The following is an 18,997-nucleotide window of genomic DNA, read 5'->3' on the forward strand; positions in this document are numbered from 1 at the left end:
CATGAACGACTTACTTCCCCACGAAGTTCTCGAGCACGGAGCTTTTCCCTGCGCTTTGTCCGCCCACCACCGCGATCTGCGGCAGGTCCAGGTTCGCGTTCTGACCGATGGCGGAGAACGCATCTTGCATTCGGTTGACCAGAGGAATCAGATCCTCCATCCCCCGGTTCCCCATCGCGATGACCGGCAATGAATGAATGTGTTTCAAGTGAATTTCGGCATTGATTTATTCTGTATCTGTATCTATCTCTCGCGCGCGATCACGCTTTCAGGACGGGTCTTATTTCGGCATTGAGTTATTCTGTCTCTCTCTCTTTATCTGTGTGTGTGTGTTAGTGTCTGCAGTCCTTCTGAGATGATGATGAGCTGCTTTTCTCTCAGTGAGCGCGCGCGCGGGCACGAGATGCAGGACCGTGTTCTCTCACTAGTGGGCGCGCTTGTTAAAGTTAAAACAATTTTTCAATCCTGTGATTGGTTTATCTATCCATCCATCCATATGTATCCATCCATCCCTCTATCTATTTATCCATCTATCTGTCTATCTATCTATCCATCCATCCATCCATCCATCTATCCATCTATCCATCTATCTATCTATCTATCTATCTATCTATCTATCTATCTATCTATCTATCTGTCTGTCTGTCTGTCTGTCTGTCTGTCTATCTCTTATTCCCTGAAAAACACTTTGCTTTGTAAACATGCACAAACTTGTGTTATATATGAGTATTTGTATAGTATGAGTATTAAATAATGAGTATTTGATTATTGTTGATTGTTTTATTGTGTTTGTAAGCTGTCCTTGAGTGTCATGTAAGGTGCCTATAAATAAAATGTATTATTATATTAAACTTCAATCCACATACACCCAATAAATAAAGAAACCCATACAATTAACCAATTTAGTTTATATAGTAAACAAGTAAAATGAACAAAATGTTCTCCAGACTGGTGCAATAACCTGAATAAAATGAATCAAATGTGTCTTGGATCCGTCATGTCTGAATGTGCAGGTCCTCAGTGTAATGCACCAGTGTGTCCTCCAGTCCTGCAGGGGTCGCTGTGTGAAGCGCTGCCGTCACTGTCGCGCTGAGACCGGCGGTGTGCGAGTGTTAGCACGGCGCTAATGTGACAGAGGAACTTTCAACAAGCTGTCGCTCATTTCTCCTCTATTAAACCCATATTCCCTGCAGCAAAATTGGTGAGTACTAGCTTTAATTCTGCAGATAAGTGGACACCAAGGTTCAAAATATCAATATTACGAGAGAGGCTTGTGGGTGGTCGCTGATGTTGTCGTGTTTGTGACAGCTAGCGCTTTAGCATATAGCACACAGATAAAGATTATGGCTGTGTCCTAAACCCTGGTGAGTCACCTATCTAGACAACATCTTAAGGCATAATTGCGATTGTTTGATCCCCTTAAGTGCTCCTGAGATGCTCTAAAGCTGCTGTCTGTGTAGGGAGCGAGGGTTTGAGACACTGCCGGACTGTCGAGCTGTTGTTGTGTTTTGTCTTGATTCATTGTTTGTTTGTTCGCTCATTCGTCAGCTTTAGAGGAATCCACAGAATCCCAGATATGATCCTCCTCATGTCCATCCCAACATTTAAAAGCCAATTATCTTTTATAAATGCCCACATTACACGCTGAAAAATTAATGTTATAAATCTAAAACTAGCTTCTATTAAGCTACGTTATTATATTGTTCTACTCACTATTGTAATGCACTGTTAAATGTATTATTTATTTATTTTAATTCTGATTAAATTTATTTAATAGCCTAATAACTAACTAATATTTGTATTCATTCATTAATTTATTTTAATCTATTTAATTAATAAATAACTAATATTTTAAGCACATTTTTATTAACTTAGTTATTTTAATCTAATTTATTGACTTATTTTAATCTCATTATTTATTTATTTTTACATTTTCTTAACCGTTTTCCTCTAGATTTTTCCACGGACTCCCTTGCGTCCATTTTATAATTATATTATTTTATATTCTGCCTTTAAGGGCTTACACTTTTACATCATATACTAAAAAAATATTTTTCAAAGTTACTCGACTCTTGCCAATACAAGATCTTCACCAAAAATGCATCAAGAGGATCATGAGTTTTTGGTATTGATGCACCGATATGAACATTTTGTCCGATACCGATAACCAATAATTCTTTATATTTGATAGCTGATATATATAAGCTGAAATCTAAAAGTCTTTCAATCCTTTTTGAGAGCCTGATTATAAAAACAAAAATCTCACCATTAAAATCCATGTCTCAAGCACACAATTATGATGATGTTCTCATTATAGCCGATATGACAGATTTGTGTTGCGCTGTATATGAATGAACTGTATTTCTTGTTTGAAAATGATTCCAATCATATTTCAAGCAATTCATAACCATCATGTTGAACAGTGCGCATCTGAAGTGTCTCAGCTGAAGGAAATAATACATTATTTATTGGCTTTATTATATCAGCCACATGTTCTAATCAGGCCAATAATGATGAAATCAAAAATGAACTTATATGTCCCGATATATATCGTGCATCCCTAATTTTTGAATGAATTTAAGCTCTGGACTCAGAGGAGCAGATTCATGTGTGAAAATGATTCTTCATGCTTTTCCCAACTATTCTTTCACAATCTGAGCCTGATGAATCTTGACATTGTCATCCTGGAATATGGATGATGTTTCTTCTTATATGGTTGTTTAAGAAATGAAAAGCTACACACTCCATCAGTTAGGGTTAGAAGAACTGATGCCAAACATATAACATGCTCAACATAATAATCACTGCAATAATGATCCAATCATAAACTCTTAAACATTTGCCTATTTTAATCCAAACAGCAGATTTATATTTATATATATATATATATGTATGTATATATATTTGTATTTGTGCTGGGCAACAATTAATTGCATCCAAAATAAAAGTGTGTGTGTGTGTGTGTGTGTGTGTGTGTGTGTGTGTGTGTGTGTGTGTGTGTGTGTGTGTGTGTGTGTGTGCTGTGTATAATTATTTTGTGTATATATAAGTACACACATATGCATGTATTTATTTAAGAAATATGTGCATGTATATTGTATATATATGTATGCATAATTTATATTCTATATAAATATAATTTTTTATATAAATAAAACATTTTTCTTAAATATATGCATGCATATGTGCTTTGTTCTTCATTTTTAATAACAAAGAAAATAATGACATAGATTTTTATCTTCGCCACTTTGGCTTAAATGTCTGCCATTCTTTTGTATTTCATTACCTAAGGCTTTGTTTTTAAAATAGGGACATTAGTTTGGCTGTAATGCTCAGTCACTTGCAAAATAGTAAAACCAACATGAAAAAGAATCGTGATTTTATATTTTTGCCATATCGCCCACCCCTAATATGTGACCCTGGACCACAAAACAAGTCACATGGGTCAATTTTAAATAAGCTTTCCATTGATGTGTGGTTTGTTAGGATAGGACAATATTTGGTCGAGATACAACTATTGTAAATCTGGAATCTGAGGATGCAAAAAAATCGAAACAATTGAGAAAATCTCCTTTAAAGTTGTTCATTTATGTTGGCGATTGTGCAGCATTCACTCACACAAATACATGTTTTATATATTTACGGTAGGAAATGTACAAAATATCTTCATGGAACATGATCTTTACTGAATATCCTAATGATTTTCAGCATAAAAGAAAAACTGATAATTTTGACCCATAGAATGTAGGGGTGGCACGGTACATGAAAAAACATCCGAACCGTTCGGTTCGCTTGTCTCGGTTCGGTGCGTGTGTGCGTCGCGCGGTTCGCACGGTTCGACGCATGCGCAATGTAGCCTTGTGCCCGTGCTACTGCTAATACAATGCTAAATCATAAATCAGACAAATGTAGAATAACATTACAATGTCCAGCAATCGATTTAAATAGTACACTGGGTTTACTTAGACATTTAATGAGATCAACTCCACTAGGCTATATGTTGTTTTTTTCACGTGAATAAATAGGCTACATAGATCGACTGTTCCACGTACCGGTATGTACTTTAATGGTCCAGTGGCAGAACTTGCCAAGCGTGTCAAAGGTTCTGAGTTCTAATCTGCACTCGTATATATTTTTCTTTTTCATCAAAACCGATTATGTTTATCAGCGGTTGTATATCAAGCAGGGACAGATTTGTATGAATTTTGTTTTGTGATTTCATCGGAACGAATAGAGTAGCCTAGAGTCTCCTCAACGGACTGAAGCGCGCGTCTGAGTGAAGAATGTGCGGCCGCTGCGGTGTGTGCGCGAGCCACGAGAACACTGTATCAGCGCCACTGATCGCAACGGCAACGAGCACTTTGATCACTTGATTAAAAAAAACACATTTCAGCGCTAGATTGCTTCTTATTTAACAAACGAACGAAACGAATACTTTGCTAGTTAACTGGAAATGTTTTATTTATTTGTATTGGTACATCCGTGCTGGGACATAATATCAACCCTGGCAAAAAGTGGTGACAAATAACTGTCCGACACAGCCCACGGGAAATGAGAAGCTGCGTTTTGCAAACACACCCCATTTATGAAATTAATTAATTAATAATTAGATAATTCAGCTATATATCATATGCTGAAGTAAATTTTTGGAGTGTTAAAGATTAAAAGAAAAAACAACAACAAGAACCGTACAGAACCGAAAACCGTGACCCTAAAACCGTGATACGAACCGAACCGTGGGTTTTGTGAACCGTGCCACCCCTAATAGAATGTATAGTTGGCTATTGCCACAGATATACCCGTGCAACTCGTGACTGGTTCTGTGGTCCAGGGTCACACATGTAGTAACTCATCTCTGTTTTCCCCAGACTGAAGTGGTGAATCTGTGAGCAGACGTCAGGAGAATGTTTAACCCTCATCAGCACCAGCAGCAGCAGCAGCAACAGCAGCATCAGTTTCAGCAACATCTGCGTCAGCTCCAACAGCTGTTTCAGCATCAGACTCCTCCACCTCCTCCTCCACCGCCTCCACCTCCACAGCCTCCACCCGCACATCACATCTCACACCACCACCAGACGGCACGGTGCGCTTCACAAATGCACATCTCAGAGTCGTGTTTAATGGAAGCATATGGGAAGCAATATTCAATTTGAAATGTAATATGCAAAATGGCAATGCATTTCTGTATTTAAATTTACATTTGTGCAACGTTTGGTGCAAAATAAAAAGGAAAATATTATATAATTCACATTTGCCATTTCATAGTTTTAATATGTAAATTGAATGCATATTTTAACGCTTTATAAGTTGCAAAATGAAAATGTATTACAGAAATGATTAGACATGTTTTAACATGTTCAAGCAAAAACTGTAGCAAAATGATCATTTAAATGTTATTTTTCCTTAATTGTATTTTCATTAAATGTCCCGCAATGAATGTTGCAAAATTCAATGTGTAAATGTAAATTTAAATACACTAATGCATTGTCATTGTGCACATTACATTTCAAATTGAATATTGCTTCCCATATGCTTCCATTTTTTTATCGACCATAGTCAATAATTTGATTTTATGCTATAACAGGTCCTGAATTTCGGCACGGGATTGCGGGTGTCACACATATTTTCCTGCAGGTTCCCGCGCTTATAATGCAGGATATTCCCTCAAACGTTTATGCACTAGCGTGTAGGTTGAGTGAGTAAAGGAATGCACACAGAATCAGTCATCTGGCTCTCTCACAGCAACATGACTGCTTTCTAGGGGTGTAACGATGCCCTCATGTCACGATTCGATACATATCACCAAACTGAACTCACGATACCATATTATTGCGATACTCCCAAGACATTTGGTTAAAGGTAAATTTGGTATTAGATTGTGTGTCTAAATGAATAGTCTTGGACTTGGTGCTGAAACCCAAAGCACAGGACAATAGAGACGCCAGAATAACAATATTCATGATTCTGAAGCTGAAAATACTGAATTATTTTAAACGAATATTGCACTCTTTCACTGACTAGATCTACTTAAAATAATCTAGGCCACTTTTAACTGGTAACATCGGACATTTGGCATCATTAGGATCCAATAAATATTCCCCCATTGCATTATTATACATTAACTTCAACATTATATAGTAGTTTAATGTAGTACTGACACTAAAACTCCTCGCACAGTCATTTTTATTTTGGGTGATCTATACACAATACATATTGTTGCATTTTTGTATTACTTTCTTGACACTTTTCATGAATGCAGTACAAATCTCATAGTCTTTATCGAGAGAATCATTCGATGTTATGTTATTACAGGTCCTGAATTCCGGCACGGGATTGCAGGTGTTGCACATAGTTTATAATTCCCACAGATGTTTAACCACTAAAGCGTGACGTTCAGTGAGTAAAGGAATGCAGACCAAATCAATAATTTGAAAGCTTTCTGTGAGACATAATTTCCCAAACTATGTGATGATTCAGAGGTCCCTCTTCTTAAAGGGATAGTTCACCCTAAAATGAAAATCAAGTCATGATTTACTCACCCTGCTGTCGTTCTAATGTATTACGCCCTTCTTTCTCTCTGAAAAGCGACCGGCATCAAGCTTTAATAATGAAAAGACACCGAAGAATCACAGAATGATCCCATGTGACACGTGTCATATATTTCAAGTGTTCTGGGGGTTTATGATGGGGTTTGGTGAAAAACAAACGGAAGTTTAATGTTCTTGTCCGAATACCAAATACCAAACGTGGCTTTGCGCATTTTTTCCCATTTATTTTGACAATTTTTCACCATTGCATAAAATAGTTAAAATGTGCTTTTAAATATTTTGTCTTGCTCTTCAAAGAAAAAAAGATATTACAAACATTGTATTTAGTTTCAATAACTAATAGTTTCAATGGACTTAAAGGATTAGTTAACTTTCAAAAAAGATTTTGCTGATAATTTCCTCACCCCGATGTCATCCAAGATATCCATGTCTTTCCTCCTTCAGTCGAAAAGAGGTTTTTGAGGAAAACATTCCAGGATTTTTCTACACAGAATGGACTTCAATGGCAACCAACTATACCAATGTCCAAAAAAGGTTCAAATGTCCGTCTCAATGCAGCTTCAAAGTCTCGACACGATCCCAGCCAAGAAATAAGAGTCTTATCCAGCGAAACGATCGGTCATTTAGTAATAAATTAAAACAAAGATGTCGGACGATTTTGAAGTCAGAGGAGAAAATGAGATGGAATTTTTCGCCCTTCCCTTCCTTTCTGAACCGGAGTACAAAGACAAATAACTTAGATGACGTGACGCTTGACCTTTCTAACGTGATGACGCAATGCGTGGCGCATCTCAGAGATGGTACACGACGAGCATTAGTGGTTAAAAAGTATATATTTATATTTGATTTTTAGAAAATGAACGATCGTTTGCCTAGATAAGACTCTTATCTCTCGGCTGGGATCGTGTCGAGACTTTGAAGCTGCATTGAGACGGACATTTGAACCTTCTGTGAACACTGGGATAGTTGGTTGCCATTGAAGTCCATTCTGTGTAGAAAAATCCTGGAATGTTTTCCTCAAAAACCTCTTTTCAACTGAAGAAAGAAAGACATGGATATCTTGGATGACATCGGGTAAATCAAGTAAATTATCAGCAAACATTTTTTTTTAAAGTGAACTAATCCTTTAAATTCATTATTTATCGGCTTCAATATATCAGGCCAATTATTCATTAAAAATGTATCATGAATATCGGCTGATACCGTTACAGTGGCCGATATAGCGTACATCCCAATGAACAATATTTTCTGAAGGTTAAGCAACTCTTTCTGACCCATTAAAATGTATAATATTCATAAACATTTTGGTAACACTTAACAATAAAGTTCATTAGTTAATGTAACTAACATGAAATAACCATGAGGAATACATTTGTTACTGTAGTTAATAAAAATCCAGCTGTTCATGTTTTAATGTTAACAAGATTTTAATAATGTATTAGTATAATATGCTGTATATGTGCAGTTCATTATTAGTTAATGTTGACTAATGAACCTTATTTTTTTTATAATAATGCTTTTTACATTGAACTAAGAAATATGCCTGAGTTGGTTACACTTTATTTTAAGGTGTCATTGTTACAGTGTAATTATATATTTAAGTACTGAGTAATATTAATCAACTACTACATGTACTTACTATAGGGTTAGGGTAGGATTAGGGTTTGGTTGAGGGTTAGTTGCATGTGATTATGCATAAGTTACTGTTATTACTATGGTAAGCATATGTAGCAGGACACGGTAAAATCAGTGAGTTTATGTGTTGTGTTTGTGTTGTGGTTAAACAGGTCTATGGCTCCGGCTCCTCCGTCTGCTCGTATGGTGAACCTCTGCTCCGCCACTCAGACCATCATCGGACACAATCCCATGCTGCAAGGGGCTCTGCTCATGCAACAGATGCAGGGTAAGCTGAGCCACATGCTTTACCATGTCATCCTGATATAGCAAGCACTATATTAAGACACATGTAGTCCCTTAAGACGCCTGACAAGACTGACTGAACCATAAACAAGTTTTTTCACAAAAGCCGGTATTGTCCGCTGTCAAGGCATCGCGAGTTCATGTTTTACAGCAGAAACAGACAAGCAGTCGTCGCACCCTTGTTGGTGAACACAACACGATAAGTCCGACTCAGCGCGCAGTATTCAGGTCAGATGTCACTTTGTAAAGACGCGCTGGCTAAGAGGAGTTTGGTCAAAGCTGACTAAAAGTGATCGAGGATGGATAATTTCAATGAACTTGATGAACCCGTGATATCTTCTTCGGGCGTAAAAGGAAAATAAAAGCTGAAACATTTTCACGGACCCTTACTAAAGCAGCTCGTTTAGTGGCGAGGGAAAAGCTCTCTGTACTGCGTGTACGTTAATCACAACAACAAAGTTTGACAGGCGTCTATGTCAGCTGAGGAGATTAACGTTACAAAGATTAACCGAGTGTTGTATTATTTATCATAGCAATTACTTGGTTTTGTTTGACTCAGAAAGATGAAATGTTAATGTATCTGCTCTGCAAAAAAAAAAAAAACTTTTAACATATTAAAGCATACTTTCAATTAACTTTAATTTTGTAATTTACCTGTATTTTTTAAGTTATTATTATTATTAATCAAAACAACCCAGCTGCAGTTTGATTGATATTACTTGGAATGCACAATAATAATAAAAAAACATGATTTATGAAAATGAACAAGAACGGAGTACTTGCAAATTACCTCTTCTGCAATTTTCAAAGAGCTTAATTAAACGTTCATGTTATATATTTTGGTTGCATTTGTGAGTTAATAAAAATGTAACTGATGTGCAAGCCTGCATTTATTTGATAAAAAATACAGAACATTTTTTAATATTGTGATATATTATTACAATTTAAAATAATTGGTTTTCAATTTATTATACTTTAAATTATCATTTATTTCTGTGATGCAAAGCTGAATTTTCAGGATCATTACTCCAGTCTATCACATGATCCTTTAGAAATCATTCTGATATGATGATTCATTATCAAAGTTGGAAACAGTTCTGCTGCTTAATATTTTTTCATAACCTGTGATACTTTGATGAATAAAAAGTAAAAAAATAAAAAAATAAGCAAATGTTTAAAAATAGAAATCTTTTGTAACAGCAATATACACTACTGGTCAGTCATTTGGGGTCAGTAATTTTTTTCTTTCTTTTTTTGAAATAAATCAATACTTTTATTCAGCAAGGATGTGTTAAATTGATTAAAAAAAAGTGATAGTAAAGAAGATTTATATTATTAGAAAATATTTTTTTATTTTGAAAAAATGCAGTTCTTTTTAACCTTTTATTCATCAAATATATTAGGCAGCAGAACTGTGTCCAACACATGATTTCTAAAGGATCATGTTATAGACTGGATGTCACATGTGACACTGAAGACTGGAGTAATGATGCTGAAAAATCAGTTTTGCATCACAGAAATAAATTATTTTTAAAAGTATATTGAAATTGAAACCAATTATAACATTAAAAATGATCATATGTCGGCTGATACCGATACGGTGGCCGATATATCATACATCCCAATTATCAATATTTTCTGAAAGTTAAGCAACTCTTTCTGACCCATTAAAATGTATAATTTTGCACTGATGTTCATAATGTTATATTACATAGAACATTTTGGTAAACACTTAACAATAAGGTTCATTAGTTAATGTATTAACCCTCTGAGGTCTGAGCTGTTTTCTGGCCCTGGAGGTGTTCTGACATGCTCTGACATTTGTGCTTATTTCTGTTACTAGTGACATTTTCATGGCTAAAGTCTTATTACACTGTATTTAGCACAAACTCTGCTACAATAATATATCAGCAGCATGTATGTAAAAGTTTGTAGTTTTGAGATAATGACATTTATGCGTGGTTTGTGATAATACCAAAAAAAATTGTCACTGAAATAAGGCCATGAAACCCATACTGATTATTTCTTCACAAGACTTTTGAAAATTGTATGACATAGCCTAGAATATTTGCTCCAAAACTATGTGAAAATCACCCTGACTGCTCATTCAGATAAGACAATATATTGATTTAAAATTTCTAAAACGTGTTTTGTGTGAAGAGCCATATGCGAAGAGGCGTGATCATCTCATGAATATGTAAGCTTTTCACACCTGAGAAAGACAAAGACACTCCCCTAACTGCCCTATTAGGAGCGATCAGGCCCTGTCATTCAGAGCAACCTTGCACAAAGAATGAGGAGATTTAAAAAAGAATGGCTTTTAGATTGTTTGGATTTATTTACAACACAACATAATCCAAAAATACACAACAAATGACAAAAGAGCACATTGAAAACAATGATCCAAAGACAGAGACCTTTGTGCCATTCCTAAAAACATTGTACATACCTTTCATTTCCAAGGTGTTTGATTTTCACTTTACCATGTTCATGTACAGAGACTCATGTGAATGTTGAAGTCAGCAGGACTCAGTTGCATCTGGTCCCTGAAAGAAAAGAAAAAAAGTGAACATACTGGTATCAAGAGAAACTAGGCCTGCACGATTTTGGGAATACATTTGAGATTTTTCTGGTTAAAATTGCTTTTTAAAATTCACAGAATACACACACACACACACAAATGTTTCCAACAATATATAATATAATGAACAGCATGTTTGTTGTGCCTTGTAGGCATAAGCTATGTGCAGTACTGCATAAAATAATTATAACAATAACCTATAGCAGCCTATAAATCTTCCAAAAGATTTCAGTAACAATGCTAGAGAAAAATATATTGATTATCATATGTTACTTCAAATGTTTCCATTCATTATGATGATATGAAATGAGATAATAGTAAAAACATAAAGCCTAATGTTTGGTGCATTTTTCCTTTCAAACGCAATCGCCCCAAAATATGATACATTCAAACGCACAGCGCGCTCCAAAATATGATACATTCAAACCCACAGCGCGCTCCAAAATATGATACATTCAAACGGGATCGCGCTCCAAAATATGATACATTCAAACGGGATCGCGCTCCAAAATATGATACATTCAAACCCACAGCGCGCTCCAAAATATGATACATTCAAACCCACAGCGCGCTCCAAAATATGATACATTCAAACCCACAGCGCGCTCCAAAATATGATACATTCAAACCCACAGCGCGCTCCAAAATATGATACATTCAAACCCACAGCGCGCTCCAAAATATGATACATTCAAACGCCATCGCGCTCCAAAATATTAAACATTATGGTTATACATATCTATGTTTGAGCAGATATCCACAAACAGTATTTAACAGTAAACACGGGTCTAAATAGTATAATATTCACCATATATCTAGCAACAGTTCAACTGCAATGTGAAGTTTATGCAACAATACCATAAACTAATAAGTAAGAATTTCTTACCTTACATCTTTCTTGTCTTCAAATCGCGTTCTTCTTCTTCTGAGGTAAATCCAATGTAAGCTCAAACTCGACGAAAAGCAGAGACTTGTGAAGTGTTTTGGTGTTTTGTGTTTGAGGTAACGAGGGCGTTCGCGTCCCATGTGGAGATTTGCATGTGAATCTCTTTTGCGCGAGTGGGCGTGGCCGAATTAAAAGTAATTAGCAAGCGTTTGAGATACTGGACATCCTGTTGGTTTTATACAAATGACTTAAACAGAGAATATTTATTTTCAGTTTGAATCCGATCATTTAAAAGTACACACTTAAATGTGTATAAAGGTATATGGCTCATAAATGTGTGAGAAGTATTCGCTGAGTTTTGATTCAGTTTATAGACGTGCTCAAGAAAAAAAAGTTCACCGCGACGGAGAGGCAGAACGCACACCCTGTTTATTTTCTTTATTTTACAAAAGCACAATGTTTTGATTTGATTGTAAGTGGACACATACAAAAGTAGAAATATCACAGATTCTTTTTTTATATTTCTTTTTTCTGTATAACCATAAATGACGGAGTAATTTAAGTTTATTGTACTACAATGTGAAGAAAATCCAGCAAAACGCGGGGGCGCGTTTGCCGACCTCAGAGGGTTAACTAACATGAACTAACCATGAGGAATACATTTGTTATGCTTCAATACTATTTTGCTTCAAATCAAAGTTTGTAGTGTTTTGATTCACCTAATCGCTGATTGGCTTTGTTCATGGCTTATAACGCTTTTACAAAGACTTTTTAAAAATCCCTATGGGAAAACTCTTAAATCGAGTTAAATCGGTATTGCGCTATATTAAAAATTCATATCATATCAAAAATAAACACCTGTATTCGGTATGAACCGCTAACCGGCCAGCACTAGTTGGTCGTGGTGTTGTGATTGGTGACGTGCTGATTGATTTCTCTCCTGTGTGAAGCAGGAAGCATGCGTGGCTTTGCGATGGGTGGACAACAGTTCCCTCAGTTCTTCAGTCCCGGATCCAGAGCGTCTCTCCTCGGGCCCGTTCCAATGGGAGTCGCCATCAAAACTCCACACATGGGATTCCCACGACATTTCAATCCACACGCGCGCTATTTCAACAATGTAAGTGGGCTAGAGCTGCGCCATCATGATTAAACTGATCATGACAAGTTTTTACATTTCATCAGAATTATTGCACTTTCACTTTAGCGTAAATCAAGAGAACATCAATTTGCATTGTTTATCTCATCTACTTTCCATCTAGTTTATCATATAAATTACCAATCTTTACATTATGAATGGAACAACATATGTGACCATGGACCACAAAACCAGTCACATGGGTCACAATTCTGAAATTGAGATTTATACATCATCTGAAAGCTGAATAAATAATCTTTCCATTGATGTGTGGTTTGTTAGGATAGGACGATATTTGGTCGAGATACAACTATTGTAAATCTGGAATCTGAGGATGCAAACAAATCGAAACATTGAGAAAATCTCCTTTAAAGTTGTTCATTTATGTTGGCGATTGTGCAGCATTCACTCACACAAATACATGTTTTATATATTTACGGTAGGAAATTTACAAAATATCTTCATGGAACATGATCTTTACTAAATATCCTCATGATTTTTGGCATAAAAGAAAAATCGATCATTTTGACCCATAGAATGTATTGTTGGATATTGCCACAGATATACCCGTGCGACTCGAGACTGGTTTTGTGGTCCAGGGTCACATATATGGAACAACAAGAAGTTACTTTTAAAGGGACAGTTCACCCAAAAATGAAACTCAAGTCATCGTTTACTCTGAATATTCATTATTCACTCGCCCTCATGTGGTTTCAAACCTGTATGAGTTTCTTTCTTCTGCTGAACACAAAAGATATTGAAGAATGTCACATTTAGTTGTTTTTTTTCCATACTATGGGAGTCGATGGGGCTCGTCAAATGTTTGGTTATAAGCATTCTTATGAAATATCATCTTTTATGTTCAACGAAAGTAAGAAACTCGCACAGGCTTGGAAAAACATGAGGGCGAGTAAATTATGAAAAACTTTCATTTTTGGATGAACTGTCCCATTAAATAAAAAAACTGGGCAAGAACTGTATTTATTGAAGAGAAAACCTCTGATTACAGGATTTAAACTCTTAAATCTGGCAACTGCACGCATGAAAGCTCGTAGAGGCTTGTTACCAATGCCAGATAACGCAAATGTCAAATAATAAATAAATAAAGCACTTTTAGGATTAATAACCAGCGGGTAAATATCGCAGATGATTATTAATTGAGATAATTAATTAATTGATTGACAAAAGCACATCACAACTAAAATACAGTTTTTTCATGCAGTTGTATTAGTGATTAGGATTTGAACTTCATCACTTAAATAGTTATTTAAGTATATTTTTCTGACACGCATAGATACATTTTTAACAAATAAATTACATATTTGTTAAAATCGTGTTATATTTGGTAAATCTGTGTCTATCTGAACATCCACAGGAGTTTCAGGCACGTCAGCCAGACAGAAAGAGGGAGATTGAGCAGAAACCAGCGGGAAGCAGCAACAGCCAATCAGAAGCCAGCAGCAGCAGCAGTAGCAGAGGTATTTGGAGGACAAATATATTGTTACCAGCTCTCTGTCTATTTGCTGTCAAAAATGTTGTGCATGAACAAAATGTATACAGAAATCATGCAATCATCACAAAAAAAGGGGGTAATATTTTTACAAATTCTACAAAACATGTGTTTTCTGAAAAATAATAATTAGCAGCATAGTTTCCCTTTTATACATTATACTGTTCAAAAAGTTTGGCCACAAAAATATGAACTGTTTTCAACACTGATAATAATCATAAATGTTTCTTGATCATCAAATCATCATATTAGAGTGATTTCTGAAGGATCATGTGACACTGAAGACTGGAGTAATGATGCTGAAAATTCAGCTTTGATCACAGGAATAAATTACACTTTACTAGATATTCACATACAAAATAGTTATTTTAACATTATAATAATATTTCACAATTTTTACAGTATTTTCGATCAAATAAATGCATGCTTGATGAGCAGAAGAGATTTTTTCAGAAAAAATAATAATAATAATTCTAAATTAATTTTTTAAGAAAAAAAAAAGTTTGGCTTCTTTTTATCCGAATTAATAAAAAGTAGACAATACCGAGATATATATTGTATATCACCATTCAGCCCAAAAATACAGAGATTTTTAATGTATTTTTTTGTTCAACCCTAACAAAAAATATGTTGAGGTCATATATGAAGGTCATGTGATCAGTCATGTGATCCATCTCTGATCTGTGCTTTGATGTGAACAGCAGATGAAGCTGCTGCCGTGGCCGATCCAGGGTGTCACGAGTCTTCAGAACCGCCTGATGAACCAGCGGCCAAAAAACACAAAACTGACGAGTCCGTGACTTCAAATCTGTGAGTTTGTTATAAAAAGTCATGAAATCACACTTTACTTTCCAAATTCATTTCTGGTCTAATCGAGAATGATTCATCAGTGCACCTCAGTGGAAATAATTGATGTCTTAATCTTAATCATCAAGAATATAAGATCATACAGGCTGATTTAATCCTTTGTTTATATGTATTTGATGTATTTTTATGATGTGTTTTCTGTTCTGGTGCAGGTCAGAGGAGACAGATTTAGCTCAAAACACTGAATACAAGAGCCCAGATCCTGCAGGTAAGGGAGGATTTCTCCTGTAATCATCATCATCACTGTGTTGAGGGATAGTCTGGGTATTTTCAACATGAATTGGCTGGACATCACTTTTGGCCACTGCTGCATATAGAAATATTGTATATAAATAGCATTAAAAAGCATTACATTTTAATCCTACAGGCATTAAAAATGTAGATATAGTTTTGAAGAAAATTGTATAATATCAACAATATTTATCCAGACATCATTATTTGTATTAGTATCAGTGAGACCGACCTTCATTCATAAAAAAGATGCCATTAGACAAGTATTTAAAATATACTGTATGCTTTTTCTACATTAATTAGGTTAATTAACATTAATTAACTGTGAAATTATTACACTATAAAATATATAAACTAGATATAAACCTACAAAAATGTAAGTGTTTTTAATTGCGATTAATCACAGATTTTTTTTTTTTAAATAGTTACTTTTTTAAATCGATTGACAGCACAAATATATATATAATATCTGTTGTTAGTCATGGATCATGTATGGCATAAAAATAAAAAAAAGGCATTAAAAATAAAATAAAAATGGCTTTAAAAATAAAATAAAAATGGCATTAAAAATAAAATAAAAATGGCATTAAAAAGCATTACATTTAATTTGAAGAAACTTGCAGAAACCCTAATATAATATTTTAACTATTTTTTTTGTAATGATACTAAAATCACCAGTAGGTGGTGACAAGTCTGTTAATGTGAGTCATTGAATCATTCATTCAAGCAATTTGTCAAAAATGGCCGATTCGTTCAGAAACGATGCAAGTTGTTTGTCTTTATGAATGAGTTATTGAATCATTCACTCAATCGATTCATTAAAAAATGCAGATTCATTCAGTAACTAGGCAGATGTGTGTATTCATATCTAGAAAAGAAGCACTCATGTATATCAATCAACATGTATATCATCTATGGCCTGGTGTCAACTACAAAATTATTTCTTTCTAAATGTGTGAAAATACTATTACATTAAAGTTTACAACTGAACCTATTCTCCTGTAAACAAAAAGTGTTATTTGATAATTCTGTAGAATTGTCCTGCAGAATGTCCTAACCAGGCGTGACCAGTGTTATTTTTGTATTATTGAGATTCTATTATAGTTTTATTAACACTATTAATAAACAACATTATGATTGTCGGGTCACGCAGCATTTTCTCTTGTCTCTGCGTACATGTTGTGTTTCTGAGGTGGAAAAACTCTTCTAGACGGATGAACTTCTGATTGTGTGTTATCAGTGTGTGTGAAATCCTGATATGAATGTGTGTGTGTGTGTGTGTGTGATGTGTTTCAGACTGCACACTGCAGGAGGGAGGCAGTGTCGACGGGCCGGTCGCCGCTGAAGCCGATGAACAGAGTCAAGTGGCCAAGGTTGGTACCATCATCTCTGTGTGACCCCGGATGCTCTTCCCATAGAGATCATTATGGAGATGTGTGTCTATGTGGACGAAATCAGCACTAGGGTTGGGTATTGTTTGAATTTTTACCAAAAAGGTTAAAAAAAAACTAAAAACTTGGATATCATTCACATTTATTTTAAGTCTTATTGCAAAACATTTAATTGTAGCTGAATACCATAAACAAAAATCATGCCTAACTCATATAATTTCAAGCATTATTAAAGACAAGTAAGCACTCAGTAATAAAAAAAGAATAAATAAATAAAATTAGCAATCACAACAAATAAATACAACTGGACCAAAGATATGTTTGAAATAAACAGTGTTTTAAGATGCAGGTGCACAAACTAATCAAATGTAAAATAACACTGCACTTTATAAATACAATATACATTACAAATATAGTTAGAAAAGTTTTTCAGTCTAAAAAAGCGAGTGATTTTGCTCTTTGTCTTTTGTTTGATTAGTGTTATTATAGAGACGACAGCAGGAATATTAGTGTTATTATAGAGCAGGAATATTAGTGTTATTATAGAGCAGGAATATTAGTGTTATTATAGAGACGACAGCAGGAATATTAGTGTTATTATAGAGACGACAGCAGGAATATTAGTGTTATTATAGAGCAGGAATATTAGGCTGCTGTCACTTTAAGAGCTGCACAATATAGTCACACACGCCCTCAGCACTGAAAACAGTGCACGGGTCGTCTTGCACTTGAATGGTTTAAAGTCAAATTAAAATGCACACAAAGGAATCATTAAGAGGAATCGAAATATTAATTTTAGAACAAGTATCCAATTCCTGACCTCAAGGATTCGATTTTTTTCGATTCCCAAACCTAATTAACGCCATACTAAAGGATTTTTAGTGGTTAGTTAGGGTTAGCATCACTATTACTGTTCCTAATAGTTAGTTACTAATTTTAAATATTTGTATTTTTTTATTTTACCTTTTATAAGGCCACTTTTTTCTAATCTTAAATTAAATGCATGTATATTTAATCAAATTTAATTCGAATAATCAAGACACTATAGGGCTGGTACCAATAAAATGGAATCAGTATCAACAAAATCCATCTTTGAACTGCACAAGTGGCACAAAAGCTGCATCTGAAGTGGCATTTCAATGCATGTATTGCTCAGAGGGACATGAATGCATTTATTCTGAGGTAACAAATGCATAAATAATGAGATTGATGCTTTAAATATAAACTTTTGACAAAAATATTGAAATGTGAAATAATGGAAATTGTTATATAATATTTGGGGATATTTGTTTTGAATGACAGTACAATCTCAATTAAACCATCAAAATATGAGGAAAATATATATATATATTTTTTTTAATGTTTAAAAAATGAGGCAAGAACAAAACATTAAACTAATCTAAATTATTTGGCAAAAAAATAAATAAATACAGCTACAGGTTTTATTTTACTATGCCAAAAAAAACAGGAAAAATCATAAATTGACTACAACATAATCGGTTATTAATATTTTGCTGGTTCTGCCGTTTTTGCATCTGTTCATAATTACTTTGTGATAAATTATGTATTATGTCCCACAATTTGGCAAATAAAAATGTCAAATAAAATTACACTAAAACCACCAGTGTTGGTGACAAGTGTCATGACATCATTAATCATTAAAATCATTAAAAATGATTAAAATCATTAATTCAATCGATTCGTTCAAAAATGAAGATTCATTCAGTGATGAAGCAGATGTGGGAAGTCTTATCTAGAAAAGAAGCACTCATATTTTCATCAGATAGTATAAAAATTAGGGATGCATGATATATCGGCCACCATATCAGTATCAGCCGATATATGTTTATTTTTGATGTTATCGGTCAGATAAGAAATTTTGTTAAAGCCGATAAATAATGTATTATTTCCTTCAGCTGAGACACTTC

At 34.6% G+C, this 18,997-nt stretch overlaps 2 protein-coding genes across 23 annotated transcripts in view; one reads left to right on the forward strand and one right to left on the reverse strand.

Moving 5' to 3' along the window:
* dnm1a (dynamin 1a) overlaps positions 1 to 380 on the reverse strand; it is a gene marked incomplete at its 3' end in the record, with an annotated part of 103,095 nt that extends 102,715 nt beyond the window's left edge. For all 10 annotated transcript variants that reach the window (XR_014206336.1, XR_014206337.1, XR_014206338.1 and 7 more), the window contains exon 1: positions 15 to 380. Coding sequence is in view for 5 of the 10 variants with exons in the window: in XM_082171223.1 (XP_082027349.1) it covers positions 15 to 175 (161 nt within the window). The remainder of the gene's footprint in view (positions 1 to 14) is intronic.
* A 684-nt stretch (positions 381 to 1,064) lies between these two features.
* ciz1a (cdkn1a interacting zinc finger protein 1a) overlaps positions 1,065 to 18,997 on the forward strand; it is a 41,195-nt gene continuing 23,262 nt past the window's right edge. For 11 of the 13 annotated variants that reach the window (XR_014206343.1, XR_014206344.1, XR_014206345.1 and 8 more), the window contains exons 1-8: positions 1,065 to 1,201; positions 4,869 to 5,083; positions 8,336 to 8,451; positions 12,886 to 13,052; positions 14,446 to 14,548; positions 15,282 to 15,390; positions 15,600 to 15,655; positions 16,975 to 17,051. Coding sequence is in view for 4 of the 13 variants with exons in the window: in XM_082171235.1 (XP_082027361.1) it covers positions 4,905 to 5,083; positions 8,336 to 8,451; positions 12,886 to 13,052; positions 14,446 to 14,548; positions 15,282 to 15,390; positions 15,600 to 15,655; positions 16,975 to 17,051 (807 nt within the window). In the remaining 9 variants the exon portion in view is untranslated. The remainder of the gene's footprint in view (positions 1,202 to 4,868; positions 5,084 to 8,335; positions 8,452 to 12,885; positions 13,053 to 14,445; positions 14,549 to 15,281; positions 15,391 to 15,599; positions 15,656 to 16,974; positions 17,052 to 18,997) is intronic. The other 2 variants (XM_082171237.1, XM_082171236.1) reach the window with 2 other exon arrangements.

The sequence above is a fragment of the Leuciscus leuciscus genome, assembly GCF_965113295.1.
Source record: "Leuciscus leuciscus genome assembly, chromosome: 5".
NCBI lineage: Eukaryota > Metazoa > Chordata > Actinopteri > Cypriniformes > Leuciscidae > Leuciscus > Leuciscus leuciscus.